Here is a 22,240-nt window from a genome sequence, read left to right as displayed (position 1 = left end):
GATTTGAGGCTGTTCATCCAGTGTTGTGTGTGGTGGTGTGGAGTTAGAGGCAGGCTGGATATCTATTTGAAGAATGTGGCTGGTTAACATGGAGTACACTGCAGCAAGGAGACTGAGACCAGATATGGTAGCAGGGATGGATACCAAAACACAGCGATGAGTGAGAAAAGCAAGGAACAGCACACGACTGTAAACGTCATTTACAGAAACGAAAATGCTTGTGCACAAAGCTGAAATTGACCTTTTGTAAGAATCCATACAAAGTAAACTACACGTCAGACTATTTGCTTTATGTAGGGAGTGGGGGAAGGGATAAGGAAAAATATTTTCATATAGAGTAACATGCGCATTCTAGACCCACAAGGATCTAGGTGATTCTGATATGCAACTAGAATTTGCACCAATGGTTTATAATATGCTTATACCTCAAAACAATATAAAAGTAAATAGAAAGCAAAACTTGAATACAACCTGTGACATACATTAGTACATGCCATTTGCCTGTGGAAGAAGCCAGAATGAAGTACGGCTCATTAGTCAGAATGAGTGACTCTGATGTTGAAATGTAAAGTGGATAATGGGAGAGAGATGAGCTTCACTCACCAGCCTGGCCTTCAGCCCTTCTCCAGTCTGAAGCAGCCATGGAAAAACAGAATTAAAACAGAAGGTCAGTGCTGCTTCCCTACTCCCACATTGCATTTTGCACCCATCCTTGCCCTTCTCCCCTTTCTCCTGCCACCCACATGCTGGCAGGGTTCCATCTTGGGCATCATGCCTTGTTGGCAAATGAGAAATCAGATGCTAAAAGGTGGACAAGAAGAAATAACCTGAAGAGGGGTCACTTACCAAGTTCTGTCTGAAGCTTTCCTGTAAGCAAAACACAGAAAACATCAGTGTTTGGGGGAGGGGAACCACCATCCCAAGGTAGTTAGGTCCCTGGGAGGAGGTTCCTTACTCTTCAACCACTGTTCACCCCAGTCCCATCTTAGTCTCTGTACCACCCATCTGCATGATTCATATGCCTCATTCTATTCTTTGCTCTAAGACAGAAATCTGCACAGGGCTAGAAAAGGAAAACAGGTCATGGTACTGAGAGGTCTCTTCCCGGGGCTCAAGTCTAGTTTGAAAGGCTACTGTTCATCTGCCCTGAAATCAGAAACTTTTCCTGAGGAGAGGTCCTTCATGAATCCAGGCACTGAGCCTATGTAAACCTCAGGGTCACTGACTGGGCACATTATTTAAAGGACTGGGAGGATATCACACTTAATTATTTCCTCATCACACTCAATTATTTCCTGGCCAGATGTTAAGACTTTGATATTTTGCCACTAGGAATGCATTCCTTTGAATCACCACTTTCTGTCTTTTTAAATTTATTTTTTATTTATTTTTTGATGATTATTTATTTGAAAGAGAGAGAGAGATAGTGAGAGAGCACGAGGAGGGGAGAGAGGGAGAAGCACCCTCCCCACTGAGCAGGGAGCCTGATGTGGGATTCAATCCCAAGACCCTGGGATCATGACCTGAGCCCAAGGCAGATGTTTAACCAACTGAGCCACCCAGGTGCCCCTCTTATGTCTTGTCTTAAAAGTAATTCATTCTGACTAGAGACTTGGGAAGATAGCGAAGTAGGAGGACCCTGAGTTCACCTCCTCCATTGTTTTCAACTAGCTATCACCCACATCCAAGACTGGCAGAGAGATCTGAAGATTGGCAGAAAAAAATTCTATAACTAAATATAGAGACAAGACTGCATCTGAAAGGTGAGGATGTTCAGAAAAGTGGAGAGAGCAGGGAAATGGGCCCTCACACCAGGAGCTCACACAGGAAAGACTGATCTCCATAACACTTCGACTTAAAAACCAGAGGGGCTGGATTCTGTGAGTTTATAATACCAGTGGGACTTGAAGTCTGGTGCTTTAAAAGTCAGCTGACATAGCACTGGGTGAGCCCAGAGGGCAAGTGATAGCTGGCTTTAAGGAGACAGCAGCCCACACAGAAAGGGAACACAAAAATGGCAGTATTCACAACACTGGGAGCAAATGGAAGATTTGTTCATAATGATTTTGGATCATTTTAAGGGACTTCAAAAATAAGGGAGTTGGCAGGCACTATTTCTCTCTCCTGAGCCCCCAGCACAAACACAGAGCCAACTGTAGGAGATTGGGGCTGCATAGACACTTCCTACCTAACCCATTAGTAGTGTGCCATGCCTACAAGTTCTTCTGAGGACTAGCCCACAATAAGCCTGCTAGCTTTGACCATGGGCTCAGAGGAAATATATATCTTTAATTTTAAAAAAGATTTTATTTATTTATTTGACAGAGACACAGTGAGAGAGGGAACACAAGCAGGGGGAGTGGGAGAAGGAGAAGCAGGCTTCTGACTGAGTAGGGAGCCTGATGCAGGGCTCAATCCCAGGGTCCTGGGATCATGACCTGAACTGAAGGCAGATGCTTAACAACTGAGCCACCCAGGTGCCCCGAGGGGGAATATTGTTAAAGCCACATGACCCCCAGCCATGCACCCCCAAGCAGCACCATGCACCGGTCCCAGCTGCACCCAGCCATTCTCGTGTTCTGCAGCCAGTCTCACGGCCCCAGCAACTCCAGCAAACAATCACCAGCCACTACAGTGCTTCAGGGGGTCCAACATAGGGCCAGTGGCCCACTGCAAGTTTTGCTAATACTGTAGCCCCGCTCCTAAGTTCCCCAGAAGGCACACTCCATCAGAGCTGACCTTCCTGGGTTCTACTAACACCACAGAGAGCAAGCACAGCCCACAACAGCCAATAGGCAGAGGGCCACTGCAAATGACCACACTAAAAGGAAAAGTGATTCAAACACAACAGCAGGGTGTAAGCAACACACATAAGATATTCTCCTGACTTTCATAACAGACAGAAACACACACACAGAGGCAGACAAAATGAGGAGACAGAGAAATTTATCACAAATGAAAGAACAGGCCAAGGCCAAGGCAGAGATCTAAGCAAAACAGATAAAAGTAACATGTCTGACCAAACATTTAAAGCAATGATTCTAAGGAATTCACTGGACTTGAGAAAAGACTGAGAAAAAACTGAAAGACATGAATGAGACCTTTCACACCGAGATAAGAAAAAACATAGCAGAGATAAAGGGCATAATAAATGAAATGAAAACATGTTTGATGGAATGAACAGCAGGCTGAAAGATGCCAAAGAATGAATTAGTGACCTAGAAGATAGAGTAATGGAAAGCCAATAACCTGAACAAAAGAGAGAAAAGTATTGTGCAAAATGAAAACAGACTTAGGGAACTCAGTGACAGCATCGAATGTAGTAACATTCATATTATAGGAGTCCCAGAACAGAAAGAGAGAGAAGAGGTGGCAGAAAATTTATTTAAATAAATAACAGCTGAAAACTTCCCTAATCTGGGAATGAGAACAGATATGCAGTCCAGGAGATACAGAGAACTCCCTTCAAAATCAGTAAGAGCAGACCCAACCAAGACACAGTAATTAAATTCACAAAATATATTATAAAGAAAAAATTTTCAAAGCAGCAAGACAAAAGAAGCCAATAACTTAGAAGAGAAAATCAATAAGACTATCGGGACATTTTTCAACAGAAGCTTTGCAAGCCATGATATACTCAAAGTGCTAAGTGGGAAAGATCTGTAGCCAAGAATACCCTATCCAGCAAGACTATCATTCAGAACAGAAGGAGAGAAAAAGACCTACCCAGAGAAATGAAAATTAAAGGATGTCATGATTCCTAAACAAGCTCTGCAAGAATTATTAAAATAGACTCTTAAACAATGAATCTTGGGAGGCAACTCACAGAATGGGAGAAGATATTTGCAAATGACAGTACAGACAAAAGGTTGATATCCAGGATCTATAATGAACTCCTCAAAATAAACACACACAAAACAGACAATCATATCAAAAAATGGACAGAAGATATGGGCAGACACTTCTCCAATAAAGACATACAAATGGCTATCAGACACATGAAAAAATGTTCATCATCACTAGCCATCAGGGAGATTAAAATTAAAACTACATTGAGATATCACCTTACACCAGTTAGAATGACCAAAATTAGCAAGACAGGGAACAACATGTGTTGGAGAGGATGTGGAGAAACGGGAACCCTCTTACACTGTTGGTGGGAATGCAAGTTGGTGCAGCCTCTTTGGAGAACAGTGTGGAGATTCCTCAAGAAATTAAAAATAGAGCTTCCCTAGGACCCTGCAATTGCACTCCTGGGTATTTACCCCAAGGATACAGATGTCGTGAAAAGAAGGGCCATCTGTACCCCAATGTTTATAGCAGCAATGGCCACGGTCGCCAAACTGTGGAAAGAACCAAGACGCCCTTCAACGGACGAATGGATAAGGAAGATGTGGTCCATATACACTATGGAGTATTATGCCTCCATCAGAAAGGACGAACACCCAACTTTTGTAGCAATATGGACAGGACTGGAAGAGATTATGCTGAATGAAATAAGTCAAGCAGAGAGAGTCAACTATCATATGGTTTCACTTATTTGTGGAGCATAACAAATATCATGGAGGACAAGGGGTGTTAGAGAGGAGAAGGGAGTTGGGGTAAATTGGAAGGGGAGGCGAATCACGAGAGACTATGGACTCTGAAAAACAATCTGAGGGGTTTGAAGTGGCAGGGGGGTGGGAGGTTGGGGTACCAGGTGGTGGGTATTATAGAGGGCATGGATTGCATGGAGCACTGGGTGTGGTGAAAAAATAATGATACTGTTATGCTGAAAATAAATAAATGAAACAAAACAAAACAAAACAATGAATCTTGAAACACTGAAAAAAAATAAAATAAAAATTTTAAAAAATAACAAGAACAACACCTTTAGAAGAGCTTTTTTTTTCTTTTTGCAATAATGAAGTATTTTAAATCAGAAAAAAAAATAAAATAGATTCTTGAGGAAGTGGTATATATATAATGGAATATTACTCAGGCATAAAAAGAATGAAATCTTGCCATTTGCAAGATATAGATGGACATTGATGGAGCTAGAGAGTATGTGAAGCAAAGTAAGTCAGCCAGAGAAAGACAAATACCATATGATCTCACTCATCTGTGGAATTCAAGAAAGAAAACAAAGGAGTAAAGGGGGATAAAGAGGGAGAGGCAAACCAAGAAACAGGTCTTAACTACAGAGAAAAAACTATGGCTACCAGAGGGGAAGTGGGTGGGAGATGGGTTAAATACATGATTAGGATTAAGGAGGGCATTTGTTGTGATGAGCACTGGGAGGTATATGGAATTGTTGAATCACTATGTTGTTCACCTGAAACTAACATTCCAGTGTATGTTAACTGACTGGAATGCCAATAAAAACAACAGCAAAGACACAGGGTGACAAAATGGGTTAAAAAAAATAAGACCATCTATATGCTGCCACAAGAGACCCATTTTAGGGGTGCCAGCATGGCTCAGTCCATTAAGCATCTGCCTTTGCTCAGGTCATGATCCCAGGGTCCTGGGATCGAGCCCTGCATTGGTGTCCCTGATCAGTGGGGAGCCTGCCTTTCCTTCTCCCTCTGCCCACCCATGCTCTCTCTCACTCATTCCTCTCTTTTTTTAAAAAAGAGAGACCCATTTTAGATCTAACACACCTGAGATTGAAAGTGAGAGGATAGAGAAACATGTGTCATTCAAATGGATGTCAAAAGAGAGCTAGAGTAGCAATTATATTGAGTGAAACAAATTTAAAAGAAAGACTGTAAAAATTTATTTAGAAGGACACTATATGATAATAAAGGGAATGATCCAACAAGAAAATATAACAATTGTAAATACTTGTATACCCCAAATGGGAGCACCCAAATACATAAAACAGTTTGATAATGAACATAAAGGAACTAATCAGTAATAATACAATAATAGTAGGGGACTTTACTACCCTACTTACAGTGATGGACAGATCATCAAAACAGAAAATCAATAAGAAAACAACAACCTTGAGGGGGGACAAGATGACGGGGAAGTAAGAGGAGGCACCTTTTCAACCTGTACCCTAAAAAGTGAGCTGATTACCTACCAAACCTGTACCCTAAAGTGAGCTGATTACCTACCAAAGAACTCCAATCACCCAGGAAATCAGCCTGAGATCAGAATTATACACATCTGGATCTCTACAGGGGCAGAAGATGCCAGTGGGCAGGTAAAGTGGTGTGGGAACGGTGGACTGATATCGGAAGATAAACAAAAGGGGGAGGGAGCCACCAGAGGCTACTGGTAGGAAAGTAATACCCCCAATACAAGCGAGAGTGCCCTGCATCTGGGGACCAGCATTAACTTGGAGGCTGGTTGAAAGCATTCCAAAAGAGCAAAGGATCACGCTGGGGGTGGGGGGGAGATTGTAGGAATCGGGTTGGCTAGGGACAGGGGCTTAAGTCCCGGTTCCCAGGACAGCCTCCCCTGGCGCTGAGCCAGAGAGAGTGCGGTGGAGAAACCAGGTCTTTGTCCCTAAGCCGCCAGCGCGCCCGAGAACGCGTGGGGTCCGGCTCCTGTGAGGGGCTGGGAGACATGCCAGATGGAAGAATGCGCGAGCCCTGCAATAGAGCCTGAAATGGGCGTGCCCCTCATCCTCCCCTGAGAGAGGTACAAAGGCCCAGCTGGCGCCCTTTGATGTGCGCCACTGTTTCAGAGCCTAAGACGCATGCACCAAACTCTCCCCTGAGAGAGGTGCACGAAGGCCCAGCCTGGTGCTTTTGGACCTGCACCCCATTCTCAGAGCCTGAGACCCACGCGCAACCCACAGCCTCCCCTGAAAGAGGTGTGGGCAAGCTGGGCGCTCTTAGACCCAGAAAGACCAGGCACTCCCAGCCCAGGCCAGTGGGAAAATCTCAGTGTGCGATTGCTGTTTGGAACCTCTCTGGCGGTCTGGAGCTGCCCAGATAGCCGCCACTGCCGTGGCTTTGGGTACAAGCAAAAGATCTTGCGACCCCAGGGACCGGGACTCGGAATCTCCTCTGCCAGCGACCAAGGGGGAACTTATTTGGGCTCTGCAGCCAGACTGAGGCTTCTCTCTGAGAGGGAGGTCAGGGTGCAGTTTGTTTTCCTCTAAAACTACAAAAGCCATCAAAAGCGGTCAAGGTGAGAGAAAAAAAAAAAGTGAACAAACATAAAAACCGCCAGAGAACAAAAGCCTGAAAAAAACCAGTTTCCTCAGAGCCCACCCCCTTGAGGGGGGCAGGAGGACTTAAATCAGGGAACATCATTGACTGAAAAACCACTTGGCAGGCCCCTCCCCCAGAAAACAAACCAAGAAAGAAAAAAAAAAACAAGGACGACAAGAGAACAAAAACCACTACTTCATAGGAAAATTTTTATTATTTACTTGTTCCCACTACTCTGGTTCATTTTTTTTTAATATATAGATAATTATTTTAACCTATTTACCACCACAGTGAGCTGTCCAGTACATCAAATTCCATAATAAACTTCTAACCTGAACTTTTTGATACATACACTTATGTTTTTCTTTCGTATTTCTATTTTTTGAATTTATCTTTTTTAATTTTAGTTTAGTTTAGTCTAGTTTATTCCTTTTAATTTTAATTTTCCAATATTCATAGAGACTTAAACTTCAAAGTAATACCCTCTTCCCAATCAATAGTACCCCTATAGGTAAACCAATTTTTAATCCCCCTTTATCTTGGGAAAGTTGAGTCCTTTAACAAAGATATCAAGGTACATCCAGGAAGAATCAAAACAACCTTCCTCGCCCACACTGAGAATTTATAACCACTCTCCCATCTTTTTCTTCCACCAGTGTTTCTGTGTTTTTGTGTTTGTCCTGATAGTATATAAATCTTACACTTGGGGTTCTTTTTGATGAGATTCTTCCTTTATTTGCACATATATATATATATATTTTTTTTTCTCTTGTCATATACTTTTATCAGTCTTTTTGTTTGTCTTTTTTGTTTGTCTACTCCATAAATCTTACCTTGGGGCCCATTTGGGCTGAACCTTCTCTTTCATCTTCCCTTTCTTTCCTGTCTCTCTCCCTTTTTTTTTTTCTTTTTGTTTTCTTCTGTCTCTCGTTTGGGTGGGGAATTCTGATTACTCAGAAGTGTTCCAAGGTGCACCTTGACTGCACCACGGTCAATACATCCAGCAACATCTGTTCAGTCAACTCTCACCAAAATGACTAGGAGGAGGAATGCCCAACAGAAGAAAATTAGAGAGGATGGGTCTTCTGCAACAGAGCTAACAGCTATCAACATAGACAATATGTCGGAAAGAGAATTCAGACTAACAATTATCCAGGCAATAGCTAGGTTGGACATAGCCATGGATGACCAAATGGAATTGATTAGGGCTGAGATGAAAGCGACGAGAGATGATGTTCACAATGTTAGGGCAGAGCTTAAAGCTACCAGGGCTGAGGTTCACAATGCTCTCAATGAGTTCCAATCTAACCTAAATTCTGTCAAAGCTAGTGCAACTGAGACAGAAGATAGAATTAGTGATCTGGAGGACAAACAGATAGAGAGAAAGGATCAGGAAAAAGCATGAAACAAACAGCTTAGAAACCATGAAGACAGAATCAGGGAAATAAATGATGCCATGAAATGTTCCGATGTCAGAATTATTGGAATCCCTGAAGGGAAGGAGAAAGAAAGAAGTCTAGAAGATATAGTGGACCAAGTTCTTCATGAAATTTTCCCAATCTAGCGAATGGAACCACTGTTCATGTACTAGAGACCAAGCAGTCTCCACCCAAGAATATAGATTCCGAAAAACATCAAGGCACCTGATAGTCAAACTGAGGAATCAAAACTGTAGGTATAATCTCTTGAAAGCCGCTAGGACAAAGAGGGTCCTTACTTACAGAGGAAGGCCCATCAGAATAATGTCAGACCTGTCCACAGAGACCTGGCAAGCCAGAAAGGGCTGGCAATATATATTCAGGGCACTGAATGAGAAGAACATGCAGCCAAGAATACTTTATCCAGCAAAACTGACATTCAAAATGGATGGAGACATAAAGAGTTTCCAAGACCGGCAAGACTTAAAAGACTATGCAACCACCAAGCCGATACTGCAGGAAATATTAAGGGGGCTTCTTTAAAGGAGGAAAAAGCCCAAGAATAGCCTTGAAGAAATATAGAGACAATCTACAGAAAGAAAGACTTCAAAGGTAACACGATGTCAATAAAAACGTATCTATCCATAATCACCCTCAATGTGAATGGCCTAAATGCACACATAAAACGGCACAGGGCTGCAGATTGGAAAAAATGACAGGACCAATCCATATGTTGTCTACAAGAGACCCATTTGAACCTAAAGATACACCCAGACTGAAAGCGAAGGGATGGAGAAGCATTTTTCATGCCAATGTGCCTCAAAAGAAGGCTGGGGTAGTGATTCTCATGTCAGAAAAATTAGACGTTAAACTAAAGACTGTAGGCAGATATATAGAAGGACACTACATAATCCTTAAAGAGATTATCCACCAAGATGATCTAACAATTGTAAATATCTATGCCCCCAATAAGGGAGCAGCCAATTACATAAGAAAACTGTTAATCAAGATAAAGAATCATATTGATATGAATACATTAATAGTAGGACATTTTAACACGCCTCTCTCAGAAATAGATCATTGAAGCAGAAAATCAATAAATAACAAGAGCATTGAATGACACACTAGACCAGATGGACCTCATAGATATATATAGAACATTCTACCCTAAAACAACAGAATACTCATTCTTCTCAAGTGCACATGGAACCTTCTCCAGAATAGACCACATACTGGGTCACAAATCAGGACTCAACCGATACCAAAAGACCGAGATTATTCCCTCCATATTCTAAGATCACAATGCTTTGAAACTGGAGCTCAATCACAAGAAAAAGTTCCAAAGGAACTCAAACACCTGGAAGCTAAAGACCACCTTGCTTAAGAATGCTTGGATCAACCAGGAGATCAAAGAAGAACTGAAACAATTCATGGAAACCAATGAGAATGAAGACACTTCTGTCCAAAACCTATGGGATACAGCAAAGGTGGTCCTAAGGGGGAAATACATAGCCATCCAAGCCTCCCTCAAAAAAACTGAAAAATACAGAATACACCAGCTGTCTCTACACCTTAAAGAACTGGAGAATCAACAAAAGATCAAACCAATTCCACACATAAGAAGGGAAATCATCAAGATTAGAGCTGAGATCAATGAGGTAGAAACCAGAGATACAGTAGAACGAATCAATGAAACTAGAAGCTGGTTTTTTGAAAGAATCAATAAAATCGATAAACCATTGGCCATGCTAATCCAAAAGAAAAGAGAGAAAGCCCAAGTTCATAAAATTATAAATGAAAAGGGAGAGATCACAACTAACACCAAGGAAGTAGAAACAATCATCAGAAGTTATTATCAACAGTTATATGCCAATAAGCTTAGCAACCAAGATGAAATGGATGCATTCCTGGAAAAATATAAACTACCAAAATTGAACCAGGAAGAAATCGACAACCTGAAAAGACTGATATATAGTAATGAGATTGAAGCAGTGCTCAAAAACCTCCCAAAAAACAAGAGCCCAGGACCTGAGGGATTCCCTGGGGAATTCTACCAAATTTTCAAAGAAGAAATAACACCTATTCTCCTGAAGCTGTTTCAAAAAACTGAAGCAGAAGGAAAACTTCCAGACTCTTTCTATGAAGCCAGCATTACCCTGATCCCCAAACCAGGCAAAGTGCCTACCAAAAAGGAGAATTTCAGACCAATACCACTGATGAATATGGATGCTAAGATTCCCAACAAGATCCTAGCCAACAGGATCCAACAGCACATTAAAAAGATTATCCACCATGATCAGGTGGGATTCATCCTTGGGCTACAAGGATGGTTCAACATTCACAAACCAATCTATGTGATAGAACAAATTAATAAGAGAAGAGAGAAGAACCACATGGTCCTCTCAATCGATGCAGAAAAAACATTTGACAAAATGCAGCATCAGTTCCGGATTAACCCAGCAATTGCACTATTGGGTATTTACCCTAAAGATACAAATGTAGTGATCCAAAGGGGCACATGCACCTGAATGTTTATAGCAGCAATGTCCACAATAGCCAAACTATGGAAAGAACCTAGATGTCCATCCACAGATGAATGGATCAAGAAGATGTGGTATATATACACAATGGAATACTATGCAGCCATCAAAAGAAATGAAATCTTGCCATTTGCGACAACATGGATGGAACTAGAGCGTATCATGCTTAGCGAAATAAGTCAAGCAGAGAAAGACAACTATCATATGATCTCCCTGATATGAGGAAGTGGTGATGCAACATGGAGGCTTAAGTGGGTAGGAGAAGAATAAATGAAACAAGATGGGATTGGGAGGGAGACAAACCATAAGTGACTCTTAATCTCACAAAACAAACTGAGGGTTGCTGGGGGGAGGGGGTTTGGGAGAAGGGGGTGGGATTATGGACATTGGGGAGGGTATGTGCTTTGGTGAGTGCTGTGAAGTGTGTAAACCTGGTGATTCACAGACCTGTACCCCTGGGGATAAAAATATATGTTTATAAAAAATAAAAAGTTAAAAAAAAAAAAACACTTCAAAGTATAAGGGATAGAAGGAACATTCCTGAACTTCATCAAATCTATCTAAGAAAGACACACAGCAAATATCATCCTCAATGGGAAAAAGCCTGCAGCCTTCCCATTGAGATCAGGAACACGACAAGGATGCCCACTCTCACCACTCTTGTTCAACATAGTATTAGAAGACCTAGCAACAGCAATCAGACAACAAAGAGAAATAAAAGGTATCCAAAATGGCAATGAAGAAGTCAAACTCTCTCTCTTCGCAGACGACATGACACTTTATATGGAAAACCCAAAAGACTCCACCCCCAAACTACTAGATCTCATACAGCAATTCAGCAGTGTGGCAGGATACAAAGTCAATTTACAGAAATCAGTGGCTTTCTTATACAGTAACAATGAAAATACAGAAAGGGAAATTAGAGAATCGATTCCATTTACTATAGCTCCAAGAACCATAAGATACCTGCGAATAAACCTAACCAAAGAGGTAAAGGATCGGTACTCGAGGAACTACAGAACACTCATGAAAGAAACTGAAGAAGAAACAAAAGGATGGAAGACCATTCCATGCTCTTGGAACGTAAGAATAAACATTGTTAAAATGTCTATACTGCCTAGAGCAATCTATACTTTTAATGCCATTCCAATAAAAATACCACCGGTATTCTTCAAAGAGCTAGACTAAATAATTCAAAAATTTGGATGGAATCAGAAGAGACCCCGAATCGCTAAGGAAATGTTGAAAAACAAAAATAAAATGGGGGGGAATCACGTTACCTGATTTCAAGCTTTACTACAAAGCTGTGATCACCAAGACAGTATGGTACTGGCATAAAAACAGACACATAGACCAGTGGAACAGAGTAGAGAGCCCAGATATGGACCCTCAACTCTATGGTCAATTAATCTTCAACAAAACAGGAAAAAATATCCAGTGGAAAAAAGACAGTCTCTTCAATAAATGGTGCTGGCAAAACTGGCAGCTATATGTAGAAGAATGAAACTCGACCATTCTCTTACACCGTACACAAAGATAAACTCAAAATGGATAAAAGACCTCAATGGGAAACAGGAATCCATCAGAATCCTAGAGGAGAACATAGGCAGTAATCTCTTCGATATCAGCAATAGCAACTTCTTTCAAGATATGTCTCTAAAGGCAAAGGAAACAAAAGCGAAGATGAACTTTTGGGACTTCATCAAAATCAAAAGCTTCTGCACAGCAAAGGAAACAGTCAAGAAAACAAAGAGGCAACCCACGGAATGGGAGAAGATATTTGCAAATGACAGTACAGACAAAAGCTTGATATCCAGGATCTATAATGAAATCCTCAAGCTCAACACGCAGAAAACAGACAATCATATCAAAAAATGGGCAGAAGATATGAACAGACACTTCTCCAATGAAAACATACAAATGGCTATCAGACACATGAAAAAATGTTCATCGGTACTAGCCATCAGGGAGATTCAAATTCAAACCACATTGAGATATCACCTTACACCAGTTCGAATGGCCAAAATTAACAAGACAGGACACAACATGTGTTGGAGATGATGTGGAGAAAGGGGAACCCTCTTACAGTGTTGGTGAGAATGCAAGTTGGTGCAGCCTCTTTGAAGAACAATGTGGAAATTCCTCAAGGAATTAAAAATAGAGGGAGAAGTCAAGATGGTGGAGAAGTAGAAGGCTGAGACTACTTCAGCTAGCCGGAGATCAGCTAGATAGCTTATCTAAAGATTGCAAGCACCTACAAATCATCGGGAGATCGAAGAAAAGAACAGCAATACTGGAAACAGAAAAACAACCACTTTCTGAAAGGTAGGACTGGCGGAAAAGTGAATCCAAAGCTACGGGAAGATAGACGCCGGGGGGAGGGTCCGGCTCCCGGCAAATGGCGGAGCAACGGAGCACAAAATCAAGAATTTAAAAGTCTGTTCCGGTGAGGGTCATGCTCCAGAGGCTAAACCGGGGTGAAGCCCACGCAGAGTCAGCGTGACCTCAGGTCCCGCAGGGTCACAGAAGGATAGGGGGTGTCTGAATGTCGCAGAGCTTGCGGGTATTGGAACGGGAAAGCCGGCTACAGAGACAGAGCCGACAGTAAGCTCACAGCTCGGTGTTACCTTGAAACGGTCGCAGGCTCGGTGAGCTCGGAGCGCGGCCGGAGGTTTTTTAACTAGTTCATCTAGTTCATCTAATATATATATTTTTAACTAGTTCATCTAATATATATATTTTTTCTTTTTTATATTTTTCTTTATTCATTTTCTTTTTTTAACTTCTTTTTTTCTTTTCTTTCTTTTTCTTTTTTTTTCTTTCTTTCTTTTTGAACCTATTTTTATCCCCTTTATCCCTCCTCACGATTTGGGATCTTTTCTGATTTGGTTAAAGCATATTTTCCTGGGGTTGTTGGCACCCTTTTAGTATTTTATTTTCTCCTTCATATACTCTTTTTTTTTTTAAGATTTTATTTATTTACTTGACAGAAATCACAAGCAGGCGGAGAGGCAGGCAGAGAGAGAGAGAGAGCAGGAAGCAGGCTCCCTGCTGAGCAGAGAGCCCGATGCGGGGCTCGATCCCAGAGCTCTGGGTTCATGACCTGAGCCGAAGGCAGAGGCTTTAAACCGCTGAGCCACCCAGGCGCCCCTCTCCTTCATATACTCTTATCTGGACAAACTGAAAAGGAGGAAAAATTCACGACAAAAAAAAGAACAAGAGGCAGTACCAAAGGCTAGGGACCTAATCAATACAGACATTGGTAATATGTCAGATCTAGAGTTCAGAATGACAATTCTCAAGGTTCTAGCCGGGCTCGAAAAAGGCATAGAAGATATTAGAGAAACCATCTCGGGAGACATAAAACCCTTTCTGGAGAAATAAAAGAAATAAAATCTAACCAAGTTGAAATAAAAAAATCTATTAATGTGGTGCAATCAAAAATGGAGGCTCTCACTGCTAGGATAAATGAGGCAGAAGAAAGAATTAGTGATATAGAAGACCAAATGACAGAGAATAAGGAAGCTGAGCAAAAGAGGGACAAAAAGCTACTGGACCATGAGGGGAGAATTCGAGAGATAAGTGACACCATAAAACGAAACAACATTAGAATAATTGGGATTCCAGAAGGAGAAGAAAGAGAGAGGGGAGCAGAAGGTATACTGGAGAGAATTATTGGGGAGAATTTCCCCAATATGGCAAAGGGAATGAGCATCAAAATTCAGGAGGTTCAGAGAATGCCCCTCAAAATCAAGAAGATTAGGCCCACACCCCGTTACCTAATAGTAAAATTTACAAGTCTCAGTGACAAAGAGAAAATCCTGAAAGCAGCCCAGGAAAAGAAGTCTGTAACATGCAATGGTAAAAATATTAGATTGGCAACTGACTTATCCACAGAGACCTGGCAGGCCAGAAAGAGCTGGCATTATATTTTCAGAACACTAAACGAGAAAAACATGCAGCCAAGAATACTATATCCAGCTACGCTATCATTGAAAATAGGAGAGATTAAAAGCTTCCAGGATAAACAAAAACTGAAAGAATTTGCAAACACCAAACCAGCTCTACAGGAAATATTGAAAGGGGTCCTCTAAGCAAAGAGAATGCCTACAGGTGGTAGATCAGTAAGGAACAGAGACAATATACAGTAACAATCACCTTACAGACAATACAATGGCACTAAATTCATATCTCTCAGTAGTTACCCTGAATGTTAATGGGGCAAATGCCCCAATCAAAAGACACAGGGTATCAGAATGGATAAAAAAACAAAACCCATCTATATGTTGCCTCCAAGAAACTCATTTTAAGCCCGAAGACACCTCCAGATTTAAAGTGAGGGGGTGGAAAAGAATTTACCATGCTAATGGACATCAGAAGAAAGCAGGAGTGGCAATCCTTATATCAGATCAATTCGATTTTAAGCCAAAGACTATAATAAGAGGTGAGGAAGGACACTGTATCATAATCAAAAAGTCTGTCCAACAAGAAGATATAACAATTTTAAATATCTATGCCCCCAACGTGGGAGAAGCCAACTATATAAACCAATTAATAACAAAATCAAAGAAACACATCAACAATAATACAATAATAGTAGGGGACTTTAACACTCCCCTCACTGAAATGGACAGATCATCCAAGCAAAAGATCAGCAAGGAAATAAAGGCCTTAAACGACACAGTGGACCAGATGGACATCACAGATATATTCAGAACATTTCATCCCAAAGCAACAGAATACACATTCTTCTCTAGTGCACATGGAACATTCTCCAGAATAGATCACATCCTCGGTCCTAAATCAGGACTCAACTGGTATCAAAAGATTGGGATCATTCCCTGCATATTTTCAGACCACAATGCTCTGAACCTAGAACTCAATCACAAGAGGGAGTTTGAAAAGAACCCAAATACATGGAGACTAAACATCATCCTTCTAAAGAATGAATGGGTCAACCAGGAAATTAAAGAAGAATTGAAAAAGATCATGGAAACAAATGATAATGAAAATACAACAGTTCAAAATCTGTGGGACACAACAAAGGCAGTCCTGAGAGGAAAATATAGAGCGGTACAAGCCTTTCTCAAGAAACAAGAAAGGTCTCAGGTACACAACCTAACCCTACACCTAAAGGAGCTGGAGAAAGAACAAGAAAGAAACCCTAAGCCCAGCAGGAGAAGAGAAATCATAAAGATCAGAGCAGAAATCAATGAAATAGAAACCAAAAAAACAATAGAACAAATCAACGAAACTAGGAGCTGGTTCTTTGAAAGAATTAATAAAATTGATAAACCCCTGGCCAGACTTATCAAAAAGAGAAAGGACTCAAATAAGTAAAATCATGAATGAAAGAAGAGAGATCACAACTAACAACAAAGAAATGCAAACTATTATAAGAACATACCATGAGCAACTCTACGCCAAAAAATTTGACAATCTGGAAGAAATGGATGCATTCCTGGAAACATATAAACTACCACAACTGAACCAGGAAGAAATAGAAAGCCTGAACAGACCCATAACCAGTAAGGAGACTGAAACAGTCATTAAAAATCTCCAAACAAACAAAAGTCCAGGGTCAGACGGCTTCCCGGGGAAATTCTACCAAACATTTAAAGAAGAACTTATTCCTATTCTCCTGAAACTGTTCCAAAAAATAGAAATGGAAGGAAAACTTCCAAACTCATTTTATGAGGCCAGCATAACCTTGATCCCAAAACCAGAAAAGGATCCCATCAAAAAAGAAAGCTATAGACCAATATCCTTGATGAACACAGATGCGAAAATTCTCACCAAAATACTCGCCAACAGGATTCAACAGTACATTAAAAAGATTATTCACCACGACCAACTAGGGATTTATTCCAGGGTTGCAAGGTTCGTTCAACATCCGTAAATCAGTCAATGTGATATAATACATCAATAAAAGAAAGAACAAGAACCATAGGATACTCTCAATAGATGCTGAAAAAACATTTGACAAAGTACAGCATCCCTTCCTGATCAAAACTCTTCAAAGTGTAGTGATAGGGGGCACATACCTCAATATCATCAAAGCTATCTATGAAAAACCCACCACAAATATCGTTCTCAATGGAGAAAAACTGAAAGCTTTTCTGCTAAGGTCAGGAACACGGCAGACATGTCCATTATCACCACTGCTATTCAACATAGTACTAGAGGTCCTAGCCTCAGCAATCAGACAACAAAAGGAAATTAAAGGCATCCAAATTGGCAAAGAAGAAGTCAAATTATCACTCTTCACAGATGATATGATACTATATGTGGAATACCCAAAAGACTCCACTCCAAAACTGCTAGAACTTGTACAGGAATTCAGTAAAGTGTCAGGATATAAAATCAATGCACAGAAATCAGTTGCATTTCTCTACACCAACAACAAGACAGAAGAAAGAGAAATGAAGGAGTCCATCCCATTTACAATTGCACCCCAAACCATAAGATACCTAGGAATAAACCTAACCAAAGAGGCACAGAATCTATACTCAGAAAACAATAAAGTACTCATGAAAGAAATTGAGGAAGACACAAAGAAATGGAAAAATGTTCCATGCTCAGGGATTGGAAGAATAAATATTGTGAAAATGTCTATGCTACCTAAAGCAATCTACACATGTAATGCAATTCCTATCAAAGTACCATCCATCTTTTTCAAAGAAATGGAACAAATAATTCTAAAATTTATATGGAACCAGAAAAGACCTCGAATAGCCAAAGGGATATTGAAAAAGAAAGCCAACGTTGGTGTCATCACAATTCCGGACTTCAAGCTCTATTACAAAGCTGTCATCATCCAGACAGCATGGTACTGGCACAAAAACAGACACATAGATCAATGGAACAGAATAGCGAGCCCAGAAATAGACCCTCAACTCTACAGTCAACTAATCTTCGACAAAGCAGGAAAGAATGTCCAATGGAAAAAAGACAGCCTCTTCAATAAATGGTGTTGGGAAAATTGGACAGCCACATGCAGAAAAATGAAATTGGACCATTTCCTTACACCACACACCAAAATAGACTCAAAATGGATGAAGGACCTCAATGTGCGAAAGGAATCCATCAAAATCCTTGAGGAGAACACAGGCAGCAACCTATTCGACCTTAGCCGCAGCAACATCTTCCTAGGAACATCTCCAAAGGCAAGGGAAGCAAGGGCAAAAATGAACTATTGGGATTTCACCAAGATCAAAAGCTTTTGCACAGCAAAGGAAACAGTTAACAAAATCAAAAGACAACTGACAGAATGGGAGAAGATATTTGCAAATGACCTATCAGATAAAGGACTAGTGTCCAAAATCTATAAAGAACTTAGCAAACTCAACACCCAAAGAACAAATAATCCAATCAAGAAATGGGCAGAGGACATGAACAGACATTTCTGCAAAGAAGACATCCAGAAGGCAGACACATGAAAAAGTGCTCCATATCACTCAGCATCAGGGAAATACAAATCAAAATCACAATGAGAGATCACCTAACACCAGTCAGAATCGCTAAAATCAACAAGTCAGGAAATGACAGATGCTGGCGAGGATGTGGAGAAAGGGGAACCTTCCTACACTGTTGGTGGGAATGCAAGCTGGTGCAACCACTCTGGAAAACAGCATGGAGGTTCCTCAAAATGTTGAAAATAGAACTGCTCTATGACCCAGCAATTGCACTACTGGGTATTTACCCTAAAGATACAAAGGGGCACGTGCACCCGAATGTTTATAGCAGCAATGTCCACAATAGCCAAACTTTGGAAAGAACCTAGATGTCCATCATGATGAATGGATCAAGAAGATGTGGTATATATACACAATGGAATACTATGCAGCCATCAAGAGAAATGAAATCTTGCCATTTGCGACAACATGGATGGAACTAGAGCATATCATGCTTAGCGAAATAAGTCAAGCAGAGAAAGACAACTATCATACGATCTCCCTGATATGAGGAAGTAGTGATGCAACCTGGGGGCTTAAGCGGGTAGGAGAAGAATTAATGAAACAAGATGGGATTGGGAGGGAGACAAACCAAAAGTGGCTCTTAATCTCACAAAACAAACTGAGGGTTGCTGGGGGGAGGGGAGTTGAGAGAAGGGGGGTGGGGTAATGGACATTGGGGAGGGTATGTGCTTTGGTGAGTGCTGTGAAGTGTGCAAACCTGGTGATCCACAGACCTGTACCCCTGGGGATAAAAATAGATGTTTATAAAAAATAAAAATTTTTAAAAAATCATAAAAATAAAAAAAAAAGAAATTAAAAATAGAGCTTCCCAATGACCCTGCCATTGCACTCCTGGGTATTTACCCCAAAGATACAGATGTCGTTAAAAGAAGGGCCATATGTACCCCAATGTTTATAGCAGCAATGGCCACGGTCACCAAATTATGGAAGGAACCAAGATGCCCTTCAACGGATGAATGGATAAGGAAGATGTGGTCCATATAGACTATGGAGTATTATGCCTCCATCAGAAAGGATGAATACCTAACTTCTGTAGCAGCATGGATGGGACTGGAAGAGACTATGCTGAGTGAAATAAATCAAGCAGAGAGAGTCAATTATATGGTTTCACTTATTTGTGTAGCATAACAAATAGCATGGAGGACATGGGGAGTTAGGAGAAGGGAGATGGGGGAAATTGGAAGGGGAGGTGAACCATGAGAGACTATGGACTCTGAAAAACAATCTGAGGGGTTTGAAGTGGTGGGGGGGTGGGAGGTTGGGGTACCCGGTGGTGGGTATTATAGAGGGCATGGATTACATGAAGCACTGGGTGTGGTACAAAAATAATGAATACTGTTATGCTGAAAATAAATTAAAATAAAAAGAAAACAACAAGTTTGAATGACACAATGGAACAAATGGATTTAATAGATGCATTCAGAATATTTTATTCTAAGCCAGAAGAATACACATTCTTTTCAAGTGAACAGGGAACCTTCTCCAGAGTAGATCACATACTAAGTCACAAACAGGCCTGAAAAATTCAAGATCTAAGTTATATACCATGCAACTTTTCTGACCACAATACTATGAAACTAGAAGTCAACCACAAGAAAACGTCTGGAAAGATCGGAAACACATGGTAGTTAAAAAAAAAAATACAAATCTTACCCTTATTACCCTTATAAAAACAGAATATGTTTACCATAACTCAAGAAAAAAAGTTCAAATATAATATTTCCCAAAAAATTCTCAAAGAAATATTCCATTTTGACAATATCATTAACTTTATATCATTTTTCCTCTTTCCAATGATGTTTTGTAAGTTTCTTGGCCTGAGAAGTATTAAAAACTGCATTACCATTGTAAAAAAAATACTATGAAACAATGAATGGATCAACCAGAAGTCAAAGAAGAAATTAAAAAGGACATAGACATTAGGGAGGGTATGTGCTTTGGTGAGTGCTGTGAAGTGTGTAAACCTGGTGATTCACAGACCTGTACCCCTGTGGATAAAAATATATGTTTATAAAAAATAAAAATTTTTTTTTAAAAAAAAAGGACATAGAAACAAATGAAAATGAAACCCAGATGGTCAAAACCGGTCCTAAGAGGCAAATATACAGAAATACAGGCTTACCTCAAAGAGCAAGAAAAAGCTAAAAAAAAAAAAAAAAAATCCTAACCTTTCACCTAGAGGAGCTAGAAAAAGAACAACAAACAAAACCTAAAGCCAGCAGAAGGAAGGAAATAATTAAGATGAGAGTAGAAATAAATGATACAGAAACTACAAAAACAATAGAATAGATCAACGAAACCAGGAGTTCTTTAAAATTTATAGCTCTCTAGCTATGATTATCTAGAAAAAAGAGAAAGGAATCAAATAAATAAAATCACAAATAGGGGAGAAATAACAGCCAACACCACATATCATAAGAAATACAATCCCATAAGAGAATTTTATGAAAATAACTATAGCCCAACAAATTGAACGGTCTAGAAGAAATGGTTAAATTCCTAGAAATATATAAAATACCCAAACTGAAAAGACAAGAAATGGAAAACTTGAACAGACTAATAACCAGCAAAGAAACTGAATCAGTAATCAAAAAACTTTCAACAGATCAAAATCACAATGAGATACCACCTCACACCAGTCAGATTGGCTAAAATTAACAAGTCGGGTAATAACAGACATTGGCAAGGAGGCAGAGAAAAGGAAACCCTCTTACACTGTTGGTGGGAATGCAAGCTGGTGCAGCAAATCTGGAAAACAGCAGGGGGGGGGGCTCCTCAAAAAGTTAAAAATACAGCCACCATACGACCCAGCAATTGCACTACTAGGTATTTATCCAAAGGATACAAACATAGTGATTCAAAGGGCACATGCACCCCAATGTTTATAGCAGCAATGTCTACAGTAGCCAAACTATGGAAAGAGCTGAGACGTCCATCAACAGATGAATGGATAAAGAAGATGTGGTCTATATATCTCTAGTGGAATATTACTCAGCCATCAAAAAGCATGAAATCTTACCATTTTGCAATTATGTGGATGGAACTAGAGGGTATTATGCTAAGTGAAATAAGTGTATCAGAGAAAGACAAATACCATATGATTTTATTCATATGTGGAAATTTAAGAAGCAAAACAAGGGAACATAGGGGAAGGGAGGGAAAAATAAAATAGGATGAAATCAGAGAGGGAGACAAATCACAAGTGACTCAACTATAGGAAACAAACCGAGGGTTGCTGGAGGGGAGAGGGATGTTAGGGTAATTGGGTAATGGGCTTTAAGGAGGGCACTTGATAGAATGAGCACTGGGTGTTCTATGCAACTGATGAATCACTGAATTCTACCTCGGAAACTAATAATACACTATATGTTAATTAATTGATTTTAAGTTTCAAAAAATTCCCAATGAACAAAAGTTCAGAACCAGGGAGCTTCACAGTTAAATTCTACCACTAATTTAAAGATGAGTTAATACTTACTCTTCTCCAACTATTTTTAGAATAGAAAAGGAAATTCATTCTTTGAGGCCAACATTACCCTAACAGCAAAACCAGATAAAGATACCAAGAGAGAGAGAGAGAGAGCACGATACACCAACATCCATTATGAGCATAGATGCAAAAATCCTCAACAAAATCTTAACAAACTGAATCCAAC

At 40.3% G+C, this 22,240-nt stretch overlaps 1 protein-coding gene across 1 annotated transcript in view; it reads right to left on the bottom strand.

The window, feature by feature from the left end:
• The window catches only part of BTNL9 (butyrophilin like 9), a 50,940-nt gene that overhangs the window by 8,438 nt on the left and 20,262 nt on the right, over positions 1–22,240 (bottom strand). The window contains exons 8-9 of the mRNA XM_082723456.1: positions 847–867; positions 604–630 (exon numbers count right to left, since the gene is read on the bottom strand). Coding sequence (XP_082579582.1) covers positions 604–630; positions 847–867 — 48 coding nt within the window. The remainder of the gene's footprint in view (positions 1–603; positions 631–846; positions 868–22,240) is intronic.

The sequence above is a fragment of the Mustela nivalis genome (genome assembly GCF_964662115.1).
Source record: "Mustela nivalis genome assembly, chromosome: 3".
NCBI lineage: Eukaryota > Metazoa > Chordata > Mammalia > Carnivora > Mustelidae > Mustela > Mustela nivalis.
This window is presented reverse-complemented; position numbering and strand designations above follow the sequence as displayed.